General features: G+C 34.1%; 4 protein-coding genes across 7 annotated transcripts; all 4 read left to right on the top strand.

Moving 5' to 3' along the window:
* The first annotated feature begins 240 nt into the window (after window positions 1-240).
* LOC106777803 (chromatin accessibility complex protein 1) lies at window positions 241-3,952 on the top strand. Of its 4 annotated transcripts, none has more exons than XR_002667146.1 (5): window positions 242-653; window positions 729-813; window positions 2,075-2,216; window positions 3,296-3,337; window positions 3,437-3,533. XR_002667146.1 is itself a non-coding variant. In XM_014665594.2 (4 exons), the coding sequence occupies exons 1-4, from the start codon at window positions 342-344 to the stop codon at window positions 3,517-3,519; spliced, it is 516 nt and encodes a 171-aa protein (XP_014521080.1). In that variant the 5' UTR covers window positions 241-341; the 3' UTR covers window positions 3,520-3,952. The 4 variants fall into 4 exon arrangements, 2 of the variants coding, with proteins under 2 accessions (XP_014521080.1, XP_014521071.1); XR_002667147.1 differs by having other exon boundaries at window positions 2,075-2,142; window positions 3,437-3,511; XM_014665594.2 differs by lacking the exon at window positions 2,075-2,216 and having other exon boundaries at window positions 241-653; window positions 735-813; window positions 3,437-3,952.
* Window positions 3,953-5,062: 1,110 nt separating this feature from the next.
* LOC106754194 (fasciclin-like arabinogalactan protein 12) lies at window positions 5,063-6,245 on the top strand. Its single transcript, XM_014636197.2, has one exon. The coding sequence runs from the start codon at window positions 5,131-5,133 to the stop codon at window positions 5,926-5,928; it is 798 nt and encodes a 265-aa protein (XP_014491683.1). The 5' UTR covers window positions 5,063-5,130; the 3' UTR covers window positions 5,929-6,245.
* A 5,452-nt stretch (window positions 6,246-11,697) lies between these two features.
* LOC106755690 (fasciclin-like arabinogalactan protein 11) lies at window positions 11,698-12,813 on the top strand. The gene has a single exon (XM_014637891.2). The coding sequence runs from the start codon at window positions 11,791-11,793 to the stop codon at window positions 12,586-12,588; it is 798 nt and encodes a 265-aa protein (XP_014493377.1). The 5' UTR covers window positions 11,698-11,790; the 3' UTR covers window positions 12,589-12,813.
* Window positions 12,814-13,921: 1,108 nt separating this feature from the next.
* Window positions 13,922-15,019, top strand: LOC106755595 (fasciclin-like arabinogalactan protein 11). Its single transcript, XM_014637779.2, has one exon. It carries the CDS (start codon window positions 14,008-14,010, stop codon window positions 14,848-14,850), a length of 843 nt encoding a protein of 280 aa, XP_014493265.1. The 5' UTR covers window positions 13,922-14,007; the 3' UTR covers window positions 14,851-15,019.
* The last annotated feature ends 2,969 nt before the right edge of the window (window positions 15,020-17,988 follow it).

The raw sequence follows: 17,988 nt of genomic DNA, 5'->3' as shown, positions 1-17,988 counted from the left end.
AACAAACCAACATTACATGGTATTCTCGTTTAATTTGTTGTCGGATAAATACTAAATAATGCATAAAATTATAGTTATAACATCTTACATTTATTTAGTCGTTTGTTGTATCGTATATACTAAATATTAAATAAAATTAAAATTTATCTTGCAATTATTATTATTGTATTATGTTTTTATGTATTAGACATCTTGAAAGTTGTATCCTAAGATGGAAAATCTCGTATAGTTTCAATAACAATAATCAATTTTATTAAAAGCATTTCCAAAGAAATTCGAATTGCATCCCCTTCATCTTGGAGACGCGCTTCTGACAGAGGCTGAAACCCCTCTGTAAAACAATGGCTTCCTCCAACACTCCCAAATCCCATAAATCTCCCAAAACCAAGAAAGGAGAAATCTCCACAACCCAAAATAAAGCTAAGGAGAAAAATCGAGACATCAGCAAAGAGGAGAACCAAAAGAAGAAGAATAAGAAGCCCAAGCTCAGCAACGGCAATTCCAAACACCCACATGAAAAGGGCGCAGAAGGAAGCGGCGAAGATGGGAAAGCCAACGTGTTTCCCATGAATCGTATCAGGACCATGATTAAGGGCGAAGATCCTGATATGCGTGTTTCGCAGGAAGCGGTGTTAGCCATCAACAAAGCTGTGGTGATTTTCTATTTTTTTCCCCTGTTTATGTTTGCTTGTTTGGCATCTTTTTCATTGGTTTTGTTTTTCTTTTAGGAGAAGTTTCTTGAGCAATTCACGCAGGATGCTTATTCTTGTTGTGTCCAGGACCGCAAGAAATGTCTGAGTTACAAGCACGTTGGTAAGGTTTTATGACTGAGATATGTGAGTTCAATGAAGTTTGAAATGGCGTTCTGTAGTGTGTATGCGTTTTGGTTAATGGATTTCCCAATTTCAACTTCACTTTGAATGGAAATCCTGCTGTCACAAAGGTTCACCTTCTTCGGAAGCAAATGTGAAGGCTAACACACCCTGTATAACTGTTTAGATTGGGAGAATACACTTGTTGGGGAGTCCTAAAATTAGATATGAGCTCAGTAAACCCAACTGAGCCTCTACTGTCCATTCAACTTCTTTGACTGTTACCTCCTTTTTTAGGGTTGGATTGCATGGTGCCTTCCTCGCGTGTGAGGAGGCCGCCTGTGAGCCGCTGGCTGTTTAAGCCCTAAAGCCGCAATGTGATAGAGTGAGATTATTATAATGGTTGGTTGGTCTAAACTTTGCCAGTCTGTAAGTGAGTAGGCCCATATTAGATGTTACTCCACGGCTAGAGGTTCTCTGCTTCTTGGTTAGATAGTCCATAGCCTATCGAGTGTTGAGTCTAAAAGGAGAAAGTGGCAGGTACTCTCAGATGGATGGTTCGGTATCATTTTCTAGCTGATTGCTTTTCTAACATTGACATGACGTTGATGTTTTGAGAATTGAAGGATTAATTCTTTATATTTATTGAAAAATTGCCGGCCTTTTTAGTTTTAGGCTTATACTTGTAGTTTGACCTTTTTTAAAATGTACTTTGAAGATGAATGGCTCGAGTAGAATTCCTGATCATTCTATTGGTTACACTTTTGAGGTGAGGGTGGTAAGTTTTTGAAAGGGCTTAGTCATGAGGTAGGGAGTATCATACTGATTTCGATCTGATTCAGTGAATCTCTCAGTCTAGACTCTAGTAGCTATTCCACATCAAATTCGTATTAGTAAACATTGGGTTCTTTCCGTGTAGTGTGAATTAAGGAACACTTAAATCTATGCTACTAAATTCACCCTAAGCTTAATGAATGTACCAATTCACAATTTATTTTGCCTTTAGTATGTGTTGAAGATCTCATGTTACTAGAGATAAAGTGATTTCGTAGTATACAAGTAGATACGAATTTTACCTTACAAATCAGTAGGTTGAGTTAGACTTAAAGTCTGCTTTTCAACATGATATCATAATCATGATTTAGAGTCTATTTTAGGAAAATTTGTTTTGTTTGGCCTATTATTCTATTTGTTATAGGGAGATTTGTTGTTAATTGGATAACCATTATCCACTCCGCTGCAACATTTTATGCTCTTTGCAGGTGCACTATCTGAGCATTTTACTCTCTGGCTGTAGCTGCACCTGTCGAGCACTTTTGCTTTATGAAAGGTGTCTCTCTCTCCAAGCAGTTTTTGCTTTGCTCCTTAGCAGCTGTCAGGACCTTCGATCATTTTTGCTCTTTGGTAATTGTTGCACTCGTTTAAGCATTTTTTTCTTCTTGACAATTGCCACGTCCTCTAAACATTTTTGGTTTCTAGCAACTGCTGTGCTCTTCGAGCATACTTTTCTCTCTAGTAGTTGCTTCCCCTTTTAGAATTTTTTCGTTTTGGCAGCGTTAAACCTTTTGTCCATTTTTGCTAGGTGACATTCGTTGCTCTCCCTGCATTTTTTTCTCTCTAACAGCCATGCACCCTTCAATCATTTTATGCTCTTCAACAGCCATTGTGTTCTTTGAAATCTAATGCTACCTTGCAATCTAAGCTGTGTTTCTTTGAGAATGACTATGTTGTTCCAGTCACGGCTAAATGCCACTAGCTCCTCAACATGCCATCTTCATTGTCGTTATTGACTTTGTTAGCTCTAGCAACCAATTCGCTAACATGTTCAATAAGTCTCTCAAGGAGTCTGATGTTCATGACATTTGTGACAAGCTTGACTCATGATACACATGCTCTAGTTTGAGGGGTAGTCGTAAATATATGATTTGGTTACATTAAATAAAGGAAATATAATATGGTTTCATCACATCAAATAGGGAAATATCTTAGCAAATATTTCTCACTATCAATTATTGATTTTATTACTTATTACTGTATCTCTTATTTATTATAAATAAGAATACTTGTGTATTTATACAACACATAATTATTAGCAATCCTTTCAACATGGTATCGGAGTCTGTCCTATATCAATTAAAAGAGTCACTCACCATTTCATTCATGTACCAAGTTCAATATTGTTGAACTTGAGAGGGTGTACTGGAAAAAAAATTCAGTTCTCACATTGACTAGATAATGCCAAAATAGAAGATATATAAACAGGGATGATCCTCATTTTACAAGCCAGTTTTATAACATTGAGTTTGGTTTTAACCACTTTGTAAGAGTAATATTTGGTATGAAGGTGTAACCTATATGGGTTGTAGAACTACTATGTTTTATGACCATTCGAATTGTTCCTACATCCTTGTGTTTGATAGGCTCATTGAGTCTAATAAATATTTATTTTCCAATCACTGATTGTCACCCGCTTATCCTTTCAGCAAATGTTGTTAGTAAGAAGAGGAGATACGACTTTCTTTCCGGTAATTTCGTATCCCTGTTGCAATGCTATTTAATTCTTAAGTTTACTTTTCCTGTTTTCACCTTACCCTTACAAGCTTTTTACGTTGCTTTTACTTCAGATTTTGTTCCTGAGAAAGTGAAAGCTGAGGATGCACTAAGAGAGAGAGATGCAGCAGGCAATGGAGTATTTCAGAAAATCTAAAGCGAGCTAACGGAGAATCTAAACTATAGTACATTATAGAATCGTGTCACATTTTGTAGCGACATGCTTTAGGATTAGTACTACTGTTTTATATTTTTCGATATTTTATTTATTTTCGCACTTCTCTTTCTTAATAGTTTTATTCTCGTAGTTGTATTACTGTATATGGTTTTTCAGTGACCAGGCATGCTTAATGCTTGAATCTGCTTTGGTAGCATGCTGCAAATTTGCCCGTGGAAAGATGTGGAACACAAACGATTTTTACCACTGGATGGAATCAATGTTTAAGCTATGTTTGGATGATTTTGAGTGCAGTTGGAGAAGAAAGTAGAGGAAAATGTTAAGGAAGGTTGTTGATGGGATGGAGGGAGAGTATTTCCTCCCTGTTCTGGGATACTTTTTGTTAAGCAATGTTTAAGCTATGTTTGGATGATTTTGATGTAGCATAATGTATACTTTTTTTTTAAAAAAGAAAAGATTGTATTATCACATAGTACATTCTTAAGAACAACAAAACGTTGGCAAAACTTTTATTAAACCCGTTTAATCTAATGAAGTTGGACTCCCCGTGAATACTCTTTACATGCTATCTAGAATATTGGATCAAATCTAGCCTAGCAATCTAAGCTACGTTGATGTTCGAACCAAACCCGAAAGAGAGATACACATACTATGTTCTAGATCATGAGATTGTTAAATGTCAATCTCTTTTGGATTTCTAGAATGCCAAAAAATATTAACTTGAAGTGGACCTCTCAACATACAAGCCGTGAGATTCTCAAATAATTTTCCGTGAATGAATTACAGTGGGATTCTGCGAAACATACGATTAGAGAAAATATTCCTGAATCTAACAGCGACAATAATTTGAAAACATTAAAACTTTCAAACTTCTCGGTCTTAGGTGAATACAATACATGCTTTTGAATGTCAACTTTGCCAAAATTTCCCATCTGATCGACATATGATGCATCAGGTAAAAAAAATTCCAAGAGTCACTCAATGTAAAGGATGAAAAAACATCCAGCAACTTGTGGTAACACCCTTCTTTGTCTTGTCTAACATATGATGATATGTTAAAGCGTCGTTCTTCCCCATCAAAGACATTTAAAAAGACAATTTCTATAATCAAGAAATTAAGGAGTCCCGGCGGCATTGAACACCGACCAAGTTGCATAAACCATGCATCGTAAGGTCAGATGCTAACATCATCAAATTGTCTTGCAAAAGTTAATTGCAGACTCGTTCCTTAAGTTAGCCGCTAGCACTTGATTGTTTTGCTACTTCACTAGAATTACAAGTGAATGCTACGCTATCATGTTCATCTTTTTTTTTTCCTACTTAGATCTCACTATTCTTTTCCTGCCTTCCCAAGCAAAATCCAACTGGCTAACACAGTATTGCATTTCCATGACAAACCACCTTTCATTGATGTGTAAGCATGCAGATCTGCTACAACTACTGAACTTTCTACAGAAACACTTCACCTAACCAAGAAAACAAACCCCTTTCACTCTTTTCATGTTTCCATATATTACCCTCCCTCCATCATCCCACATCGAAAACTCTCACTTCAAGGACCACTCTTTCTTTCTCACCAGTCAACAAAAGATGGTGATGATGAATCATCCACTCTTCTCTATCACCCTCCCACTTCTTCCATTACTACTCTTTTCTCATCCCATCATCTCTCTAGCCCAGTCACCCGCCGCCGCACCAACCGCCCCCGCCAAGGCCACCACGGCCATCACTCCAGCCCCGGTACCCTCCTCACCTCCCACAGACATCATCAGAATCCTCAAAAAGGCCGGCGGATTCACCACCCTTATCCGTCTCCTTCAAGCCACGCAAGTTTCCAACCAAATCAACTCCCAACTCCTTACCACAAACGGTGGCTTAACCTTATTTGCACCAAACGACAATGCCTTTTCAAGCCTCAAACCTGGCTTCCTCAACTCCCTCAACGACCAACAAAAGAACGAGCTCATCCAGTTCCACTTGCTCCCCACATTCGTTTCCGTTTCAAACTTTGACACTCTCAGCAACCCTGTGAGAACACAGGCCGGTGAAAACCCTGATAGGTTGGCACTGAACATAACAAGCTCAGGAGGGAACCAAGTGAACATGACCACAGGGATCGTCAACGTTACATTAGGTGGCACTGTGTACACCGATCACCAGCTTGCGGTTTACCAAGTGGACAAGGTGCTTCTTCCTCGGGATTTCTTTGTTGCTAAGCCTCCTGCTCCAGCTCCAGCGCCAGAAAAGCCAAAGGGGTCTAAAAAGAAATCAGCAGACAGCACTGGAACTCCTGCTGATGATGCTGAATCTGCTGCTATCAGTGTGAAACAGCAGCATGCGATATGGGTTGCTGTTGCTGCATTTTCAGTTGCAGCAGTTTTGTGGTGACAATGAGAGGTTGAAGTTGAAGAATATAAGTATTGAAGTGAAAATATACCCTCTAGGGTGGATTCAAAGATGAACGATCAACATTTTGCAGATACATTGGTTTTAAATAATTGGCCTTTTTTTTCTGTTCTTTTTCATTCGCTAATGGTTCAAGTTTCAGGTTGTGGTGGAGATTATATTTGATTTATAAAGGTTTTCTTCCTTCTTTACCCCGTAAGAAAAACTTTATATATCTTCTGTATTACTTATGAGAATTTAAAATTTGTGTATAAGTTGCATACAATGATCATAGAGAAATGATACAGAAGTTCTTTTAAGATCCATTATTTTACTCTTTAAACTTTTTTTCTTTATAAATACAAAATTTAACTTTTTTAATGATCAAAATAACTCTGAAACCTCTAAAATATTAATTCCTTAAATTTATTCTTATCTCAGTATACTAAATTAATTGTCATGAAAGAAACTATTTTCATAATTTTACAGTCCATATCCTAATTTTCTTTAACTCTGTATTTTTTAATATAATATCATATTTAAAATAATTTGCAAGGTGTCAAAGAGGATATATTTAATGGCAAGGTTTGGAAAAAAGGTGGCTGAATTATAAAAAAAGTATATATTTTTTATATAGTTCCGTTTTATTTATAATGTAAACTAAACTGAAAATGATACATACCTCGCTGTGTGATTCTCCTACACTGCCAGTAATTAAGCGAAACGATGATCTGGCATAGGCCATAGTTTAATTTTGACTGTAAGTGAAGTTCACTTAAAAATTATTTTAAACATAGTTAATATAAAATTTGATGACTTTAATTAGGATTAATGTTTTTAGTTCCTGCATATTACTTACTTGAAATAACACACTTAAACGTAATGTTATTTTAATTAATATTTCATATTTTTAGTTATAAATTAAATATAGTTTATACTAAGTACTAAGAAACACTATTACAAAAGTCAGAAAGTAATTTTTTTATACATATTAGAATAATAAAAATAACATTATTTATATAAACTTAAAATATACCTAAGTCAATTATTTTATATTAGTTTTAAATTGGGTAAAAATAAGAAAATGAGACGAATAACAATTTTTTTTTTTCATATTATAAGATAATTTTAAGATTTATGCGATTTTTAAAATTAAAATATATTATTATTCTTATCTTTATAGATAAAACTAGTGCTTATTATATATTAAAAAATATTTAATAATAATTTGATATTATAATATAAAAATTATAATATTTTAATAGTATATAATTACTAAACGAAACATCACATTTAATTTGTAAATATATACATGTTATTATAGCTATCTAAAATATAATACGAAATATATATATATATATATATATATATATATATATATATAAAGGTCCTATACAATTAAAGATATTATTCATAATAAAATTTTCAAAAAAGAGCATATACACCACTAGATATCCTAAACCTATACTGTATCATTGTCATTTTCTTGAACTGAATTAACCGCTATTTCATCATCGGCTCACACTATTAAAGTGATCATTTCAAACAAAAAGAGCACATAAACAAAAACAAACACATAAGAAATGATAAGCTATTACGAAAAAAGAACAATTGTATAACAAATATAAAGATGTTAACACATGTAAATCATTCATATCAACAATCCTAACACATATCAATACTTATATTAGACTCAACCATCTAAATACATGTATTGATATCAAAATCTAGTGAATTATGCACTTGTGGTGGTGGAAAAACTCGTCCACCCAAGCCACCATACACAAGATTAGTCTATCAATCATCTTTGGACAAAGTAAAGTCCCTAGATTACGACCTCCGACACCTCTAACCATATACTCCACTCTTCTCTATTGATATTGGATGATTATTAGAGACACAAGATAACTCTCAATATTGAATCCATATATCAATGCATAATGAAAGGAAAATGATCTTTTAACACCATTTTTTTTACACCATTTTAACATTGCACACGTGTCAAAATGTGGTTGGATGATTTCAAATTAAAAAATAAACTTTAGTTTTTCTCTTCCAAGTATGTTCTTGCCTTAACTTTTTTAATTTAAAATCGTCTAATCACATTTTGACACGTGTGCAGTGTTAAAATGGTGTCAAAAAATGGTGTTAAAATATCATTTTCCATAATGAAACTCCATCATAAAATCTCTCCACGAGGTCCATGGAATTACGTCAACACATATATCATACTCACCATCATCACAATTTCATACATGAATAAACACCCTATACACTTATACATGCATCAAGTACATTGTAAATTCATTTTAAATAGCCATGGAATAACAGAAACTCAAACATGTATATTGGGGCTCAGAAGTGGAGCCCAACTTTAGGCTTCTCATAGAAGGTGACACTCAATGACAGACCAGACACTCAATGTCAAACTTTTCGCAAAAGGTGACACTTAATGCCATTCTTCTCATAAAAAGTTGCGTTCATTGAAACCCTTTTATCGCTTAGCATCCTGTAACAAAATTACTCTAGACTTATAGTGAAAACATGGTGCTTAATGGTATCCTACTATCATTTAACACATTTGCATTTTCATGTGCTCAGCAGTATAAGATTAGCTCTCAACGACCCGAAGCTAAAGTACTCTCAGACCTGCATAATGAATTGACGCTCAACGCCAACTTGCCACCGCTTAACGCCAACTTGCCATCATTCAACGTTGTATCAGATATCAACATAATGAATCCTATGATTTGAGGAAACAAAAACCTATTCAAATGGTTAAATTGGTATTTTCTACTTAGTACTTTGGTCAGACAACTTTTAATGTTAGACACATACCAACTTACTCAATTAATCAAATCCTAAGTTCCTCCATTCAACACAAATTCAATTAACGTAAACAACATACAAACATTCAACACAAATTTCAACAGATAAAACATCATAATATCATTCATGTAAAACATAAATTTCAAGACATCTATAACTTAGAAACAAATGCAATTAACTTCCCTTACTTGAAAGACAAACTAACAAATGAAGAACCCCTAAAACACCTTTAGATGCACAAGAAACTCTATCTGTTCCTACGAACAACACAAATATGATCAGAGCAAACCATAAGGACCATTGATCAATAGAGACTCTTAAAGAAAGCTTAGACACCACATGTGAGCTAAGACCGTCCACACACACAAAAGAATGTACCAACTAAGAAAAATGGTAAAAACCAACTTACTCTCTTGCAGAAACTAATTGAATAGAAATGTAGAGCTTGTCTCAAGTATTACCCTCAGTGATTTCTAATATTCAAACAAATAAATGAACGATGAGAAACTCTAGAAAGAAGAAAAAAAAGTTTTAGAAGAAATATGTTTAGAGAAATACTGTGATTTTAAAATAATGAAACCCATTTATAAAAATCTATTTATCCTTTAAACTTTTACTATTAAAATAATTGAGTCTCACTTAAAACATGATTTTTTAGACTAAAAAAATAATATAAGAGATAAATTATAAGTTAAGTAAAATATAATTATTTTAATAAAAATATTAATATGTAGAAAATATTACTTTTAAATTATAGGTTTAAACCTTTTTTGGTCCCTAAGTTAAGTTCTGATGTTCAGTTTAGTCTCTGCTTTTAAAAATGTCAACCTTTAGTCCCTATAATATGAAAAATGTATCAAATTAATCCTATTCGTTAACAAATAACAAGTTTTTCAGTTGTTCATAACACTTTCCGTCACAAAATATTGGATACCTAGGTATGAAAACTTGTGATTTATTGTTCATTAAGTGTTGTCATGAGAACTGATTTGATACATTTTTCATATCTTAGGGACTAAAGGTTGACATTTTTAAAAGTGGGGACTAAACTGAACATCAGAACTTAACTTAGGAACCAAAAAAGGGTTTAAACCTAAATTATACAAGAATAGAAAAATAAGAGTAATGAAAAACAAAAATAACATTAAAAGTAATACAAATCTATATTTAAAACATTTTAAAAATTTAATTATACAAAATAATGATAAAAAAGTAAATATACTTGTATAGAATTTAGTTATATTATAGTCAAAATCAACAAATTGAAACGTAAAAACAATACTATTAAGAACAATCACTACAACAAAGGAGCTAATTACCGAAAGATTATTAGCGAAGGCTTTGAAGCCTTCGGTAAAGGTAATATACCGAGGGCTTTAGCCCGTCGGTAAATGGAAGCGAATTTAATTTTTTATATGGTGGTTACCGAGGGCCTATGCCCTTCGGTAATTGGCAGAGACTTTATCGAAGGTTCTTTTGGCCGTCGGTATATGCACACACTTAATGAAATTAGAATTTGGGATGTCAGACTTCCATTTTCCCCAATTCTGTCCTCGGCGAAAAAAACCTCCAACTTTCAGTCCCAAATTCTCTGCACTCTCCCCTGCATTGTCGAGCCACTGTTTCTCCAGCCAACTTTCAGTCCCAACTTTCTCCAGCCACTGTTTCTGACATTGTCGAGCTCACCTTTTCCGAGGGATTTTGGCCTTCGGTAATGTCCTTCGTTACTGTAGTGAATGTAGTACAAGTAAATTACAAGCATATATAAGTTCTTTCACAACGTCTTGAAAATAGGTATCTGAATTTAGAGGGTTGGTGTTAGAGGGTATTTAACATGTGAATTGAATAGAAACTTAGCATGCAATTCATCTATCAATAGTACATACTTTTCTGTTTCAGCTTGCTATAAATTATCAATACTTTTTGGTGGAAACAAACACAAGAAAAAGAGATAACTCCTGATAAAAGCAATGCCCATAGATTCATCTGAAAAACCTAACACTGCAACATTAAATAAATGAAACCTGAAAGGAGATTGGAAGCAATAACCTCCAAACCCCAAAACTCAAAGCAGCATCCTCATACATGTAATTATCCTCAACAAAGGCACTAGTTAGTGTTACTGCAAGATTGCATTTGAACCCTAGTATCCTCTGAGGAATAAGATACTGAAATAATGTTTGGTGCTTAGTTTAATGGGATTCATATCCACAAAGTTCAATTTATATTGAATTCAATGAAAGTGGTAAATGTTTTATTCATAAAATGATATAAAAGTAGGGGAGAAATATACTTTTCAGAACTGTATCAAAAGGTGGCAAAATATTAACCTTTTATTGCATCTAATGTACTGATAACAACTATTACCAATGTTCTAAGTCTCCAAAGATCTGGACCCTCACAATATTAATGTATGAAATTCATAAGTTTTAATTACAACTTAAAAGTAGGCATTAAGATGTCTCTTTCTCTTGCAAAAGCGAACAGTTGTGCAGCATTTGAATTAACTCTCTTGCATACATTCTTAATTATATTTTGTACCTATAAGATTATATTATCTGAAATGCTTAAGATTAACATTTTTATCATATAGCGTGTGTTTGTAATGCAAAATATAATTATAATTATAGTTTATAGCAATTATGTAAAGCTCAGAATCTAAAAGCAGTACTGCATCAGTGGAAGAAGCATCACAATTTCATTAATGTGCATCTGACACCCAATTGAGCTCTAACTTCTAACTCCTCTTTTTCCTGCATTGCCAAGCAAAAGGCAGAAAACATTGTTCTCACTCACCTTTTGCTCATCTACCTTGATGCATCACCTTAATCTCCTACAGGACCACCACAGATCTCACACATAACACAAGTGTGTGTGTGTGTGTATATATATATATATATATAGGGAAATTTCATCACCAAAGCTTCATTCATTTATTCTACATATCACATTCTTAGTCCCTATAAAAGCCACCCCATTCCAACACCACTCATATAACAATTACTAATCACCAAAGCAACTTTACTGTATAGAAAAATGAAGCTATCAGTTTTGTTCTCCCTCTTACTCCTCATACCTTTTTCCTCCATATATTCAACCACATTAGCCCAAGCACCTGCTGCAGCTCCATCTAAACCAATTGTCTCAACACTATCCCAGTCACCCTCTTCAGACACCTCTGATTCTTCCCCTGATGACCTCATCGGAATATTGAGGAAGGCCAAATCATTTAACATCCTAATTCGCCTGATGAAAACCACCCAATTGATCAACCAACTCAATGCTCAGCTCATAACCATAAAATCAGGTGGATTAACCATCTTTGCCCCAGATGACAGTAGCTTTTCACATCTCAAAGTAGGGTTCCTGAACTCTCTGGCTGACAATCAAAAGATAGAACTTCTGCAGTTCCATGTTCTTCCCACTTATGTTTCAAGCTCAAACTTTGATTCTCTCAGCAACCCTGTGAGAACACTAGCTGGGGATAACCCTGCCAGGTTGCAACTAAACGTGACAGCTTATGGCAACAATGTTAATATCTCAACAGGAGTGGTCAATGCCACGGTCACAGGAGTTATATACTCAGATAAGGTGCTTGCTATATATCATGTGGACAAGGTGCTTCTTCCTTTGGACTTCTTCAAGCCTAAGCCACCAGCTCCTGCACCCTCTCCAGAAATAGCACCAAAAACTGATAATGATAACTCATCTGCTGCTGATAATCTTGGAACATCCAAGGACAGTTCTGCCGCATTCAGTTTGATGAGTTCTCCAGGAACAACGTTGGTGTCCCTTGGAGTTTCTTTAGTTGCATTGGTGATTATTTCAAGTTGAAGGCTGGACCAGACCAGACAATCTATTTGATGATTTTGAATTTATGTTCTTTTTCTGAGCTGCATAGCCTTTGAGGGACATGTGAGCTGCGAAGGATTGAGTTTTTTAGATGTGTTTCTTTTGATACAATTAAGATTGTTTTGTGTGAATTTTGATGCAATTAAAACAACCAAAATTTTCATCTCCAACTACATGGAGTTATGTTGATGCATATTATGACGTGCGAACATATCTACCAAGACATTTCTCAGTTTCAAATAATTGTCATCGTAAAAACTAGGCATTGATAATTTACAACTGTTTGATAAAGAACTTGACAAACAGACCAAGAACATAACTGTATTACATAAATTTTCATAAATAGTTTCGTTATGAAAGTCATTTCTCTTGTATTTTTACTTAAATATGAATCAATGTATGAAGAATAGTATAGTTTAACAGCAAATAGAAAGTGGCTCTGTTTCTCTGTTCTATTCATGTTATGGTTCCGTTATATGGTTTAAGGTATAAGCTGTCTTCTTTCAACAATTAGACATTGTTTCTGAAGTACCCATATAATATAATGTGCCTCATTAGCCATGATCTTACAGATATGAATCTTCAGCTAGAGGCTAATGTTACTCATGCATGATTATAGAATATCTTGAATATAAAGATCCACCATGCATGAAATCCAATAATTAAATGAAAATTAATTGTCTTTATTTTTTAGTATTAACATCAATTACTTAGCACGAAGTGTGGATCTATATCCAAAAGTGAAATCTTTATATGGGTTAAAATGTCTTGTCTCAGTTTGTTTGCACTAAAATCAAAAGGTTGTGATGTCTTTATTTATATTTGCCCATGGAGAAGATAAAAAGATCAAAGTTTTCAGAATTTAAATTCTGTGGATGTAGAAAGTTTTACTCTATCAGTAAATTAAAAACCATAATTATAATGAATTTTAAAGAAGGTATATTTCAAAAGTTAATAAACTCATCATACAAGTTGATTTGTAATTAGATAGTGTAAAATTCCTTTCCATTATTAATGCATATATTATTTACTAAGTTAATCTGTTGCCTATCTACATTGTCATTCCCCTTCTCCAACAACATATTACAAACATCTTAACAATGAATTTAACCTATTTATTATAAATATACATGTGTTATTCACAGCTCACCATATATTTTACATAAAGCATTGTTTGGCAAACATGGCAACAATAATTAGATAAATGATCCTTGTTCTCTATGATAGATGGGATATATCCTCACACTCCACAGCTAACAGATTTCATAGCCATAACATTTCACCAACCTATCATTTTCTTGGCCTCTATATAACCCTCTCCTTCACACATCCCAAATATCAGACACACATTCTCCCAGAATCACCAAAGCTCATCCACAGGCTTTAGTTGGCAACTGAAAGATGAAACAAGCAACTATTTTCTCCTTATCACTCTTCCTACTCCTTTGGTCTACCACCTTGGCCATTTCACCAGCACCTGCAGCAGCTCCAAAAGCCCCAGCAGCAAAAACTCCCCATACCCCAAAGGCTGCAGCACCATCACCAAAACCATTAGTCCCCACATTACCTCAGTCTCCAGACTCCCCTGACTCTGTCCCTGATGACATCACCAGAATCCTCAAAAAGGCCAAAATGTTCTCAACCCTCATTCGCCTCCTCAAAACCACAGAAATCATCAACAACGTCAACTCACAGCTCATAACAGCTAAGACTGGGGGTATAACCATTCTTGCACCAGATGATTCTGCCTTTTCAAACCTCAAAGCTGGCTTCCTCAATTCCCTCAACGAAGGCCAGAAAATTGAACTTGTCCAGTTCCACATATTGCCAGAGTATGTGTCAAGCTCAAACTTTGATTCTCTAAGCAACCCTGTGCAGACAGTGGCTGGTAAAGACCCTGTAAGGCTTCCACTGAACGTAAATGCATTAGGTAACAGTGTCAACATTTCAACTGGGGTCGTCAATGCCACCATTCTTGGAGTAGTATACTCTGATAATAAACTTGGGATTTATCACGTGGACAAGGTGCTTCTTCCTCTAGATTTCTTTGTAACCAACAAGGCTCCAGCTTTGGCTCCAACATCTCTTGCAAAGGCTCCCAAAGCTGCTAAAGAAAACTCTTCTGATGACGATCAAGAAGAAACAAACCAGGATCACAATAAATCTGGGGCACTCAGTTTGAGCAGAACAAAGTTGATGTCACTTGGGATAGCCTTGGTCGCTATGGCAACCATGTGGAGTTGATCATTTAACAACTGCACTTTCAGTTTTCTTTTTCGTTAATTTCTGTTTGTGCTTTTCCTCTCTTCGTTGTTTCTTTTGAATGATTAAAGATTCTTATCTGAAAGCATGCATAATTGTTCCTATTATTATGGTTTATATGGAAGGCCAGCAATGAATTAATGTTTCATAACTTCTATCCTTTTTTCCTTCAAATATTTTTCCCGTAAGGTATAATCTATAACTTCTAACACACTCCCTTCACTTCACTTCGACGTATAGACATCTTGTGCTTGGACATATAGATATCTTCTGCGTGATAGTTAGATATCTAGTACTTGATAGTAGAAATTGAGTGGTCCAATACCGGCCTAACAATGGATGGAAACAGAAATAAAAATGCCTACATAGAAATTACTAGGATGGACTCTAGTCGATCATCTCTAGTACCATATTAGAAAATGAGCTTTAAAACTTAACTCAACTCCACAAAATCGACTTATCTTTAATCAACGTGGGAGTTCTAACACAAAGCATCCAAATATAGTTAATTCATTTTGAATTTTCTTGAGTTGAAAAGGATCGAGAGAAACTATCTTAAAAGTTTCGTTTAATTGAGTACAAAAAATATTTATATTTTTCAACTTATTTTATATAGTCAATTGGGATGAGGTCACTTTTTAATCTTGCAATCTCAACAAGAACATCACTAACTTGGACAATAACAAAAATTACTGAACCCTAATTATCTTTATAAAAAAAAACATTGCTTTATTTTAAAAATTAAATATTAAAACAAAACTGAAATCAATTATGTGGAGACACTATGTTTGGTAAACATAATTAGGACCAAAAGTTTCATTCTTTTATTGTTCAAGTTCGTAATATTCGGCTTAATATAAAAGTTTTGAACATTTAATAAAACAAAAATTTAATAAGAATTCAATTAAAATTAAGCAAATTTATAAGAGACTTAAACTTATTTAAGTTATTTTTTATTTTCTGTGGAGACACAAACAATGACGATGCAACTATACTATTCTAAAATATAAAAATTTGAATACTTAATAAAACAAATTTTTAATACGAATTAAATTGAAAATATCTAAATTTATCATAATTTTAAGCCTTATTGTTCATGGACTGGGTGAAAGATTAAAATCATATTATCAGCAAAGATGCAAATAATAATTAGATAGCAAATCCTCATCTCCATGACAGAAGGGATATACCTTCCACAGCTGCAAATTTTGCAACCTGTTAACCACAACATTTCACCAACACATAATTTCTTTGGCCTCTGTACTACTCCTCACATTGGAAATAAATTGTAAGAAAAGAAGCATTTATTCACATTCTTTCAGGAGCATAGAACTCATCTATAGTTATTTAATGTGTCCATTCTCAGTTCACCATATCCCAACTCAATACTTAAACTAATTTATGCTAATATCATTTAGATTAGATAAACTATCCTTATTCTCCATGACAGATGGGATACACACCCTCAAAATCCCCAGCTAACAAATTTCACTGCCATAACATTTCACCACCCTATCATTTCCTTGGCCTCTAATCATTATATAAGCCCTCTTTTTTCACAAATCCAACATATCAGACACAAACTGCAAGAATCATTAATTCAAACCATTCACATTCTTCCAAAATCATCAAACCCCTCAATGTACTGAAATGGATGTGATTCCTTCAATGAGTAATTGCTTTTCAGTTTTCCTATTCTGAAAAGAAAGTTTGAGTTGGAATAAGGAGTTTGTTCGTATTATTGTTAGCTAAAACACAAATTTCAACAGACCATTAAAACTATATAGTTGAATTGATTTGATAAACTCAAAGGGCATGAGGTCAAGATTCTTATACTAGAAAAATCTCATATAAGTACAATTTTATTACAAGCTGTAATTCTGATTTTCAGCCTAATAAAGTGAGAGCAAAATGTTTGTAACATTATTCTCTATTATGTTGGTAAGAATAATAACTTTGAAAGCATTAGTGAATAAGTTTCAAGAGTTGAAACTGATCCAAAAAATTTGAGATTATGAAAATGTGGCATTTAAGTGTTTCTAATTTTTCAACCTCTGCTTTGTAAATTTTGATTTGAACAATAGTTAGATTATTTAATAGCAATGACAGAAACATTCTGTGCATAATACAGTTTAGAAAGTGATATAACACCAATCAATTAGGCAACAGATGCGCCACGTAATCTCCTTGTCAGATAAAGAGACTTTGTCTCTCAGCAGTGTCTCTCTATTTTTCGTGTACTTTTCAAAGAAGAACTCACTGCTTTGTCAATCTTATATACGATGATGCAACACCTAAATATCAAACAAGATAGTTCATAAATCAGAATTAAAATGATTTTAACAAAAAGTTAATTTTTATATTTTTGAATAGAAAAAAATTTGGATTCAAAGACCGTTATCTTACTGTCTTACTGCTAAAAGAAAATCCAACAACAAAGTAACATAATGGTAATGATACATAGACAACATTTTTTGATAATATTTGAACGTCAATCATACTTGTCATTGTGTGATTGGTCCAAATGACACAGTGACACCACCATGAACCAATCACACAATGACACGTGTGATGTATGATGATGTTCAAATGTTGTCAAAAAATGTTGTCTATATATCTTTATCCATTACACTATGTGATGACATCATTTACTTAAGATCAAATGTCAAATTCCATATCCAATTTGATTACATGATAATAGATCTATGGGAATACAGTTTGCCGGCACACGTACATTTTCAGACACGTAAGCGTGAGGGCCGAAGTAGTGGGATCGTTGGGAGGCTGTGTCAGATATTTTGTATCCGATCACTTATTTTATGTAAAATGCAAATTCGGTTTCCAGTGTGAATATACGTTAATGAATCTATGAGTCATACAATTTGCCGCCACACGTGCATTTCCAGACTTCAGGTTTAGCTTGGCTGGAAAACTGGGAGGCTGTGTCGGGTTGCTTGAAAGCAGGTGGCAATGGTACAACGATTGGTTTGCAGGGTGTACAGTTCTCACATTTGGAAAAGCATGTTGGTGGTCTCGATCCCGTAAATGTATCAGACCTACTAGCTGATGACACCAAACTTTCTTCATATAAAGATTAATGATTTTATAGCCAAAATAACA

This window comes from Vigna radiata, chromosome 2 (assembly GCF_000741045.1).
Source record: "Vigna radiata var. radiata cultivar VC1973A chromosome 2, Vradiata_ver6, whole genome shotgun sequence".
NCBI lineage: Eukaryota > Viridiplantae > Streptophyta > Magnoliopsida > Fabales > Fabaceae > Vigna > Vigna radiata.
The sequence above is the reverse complement of the archived record's forward strand: the minus strand, read 5'-3'. Positions and strand labels throughout refer to the sequence as shown.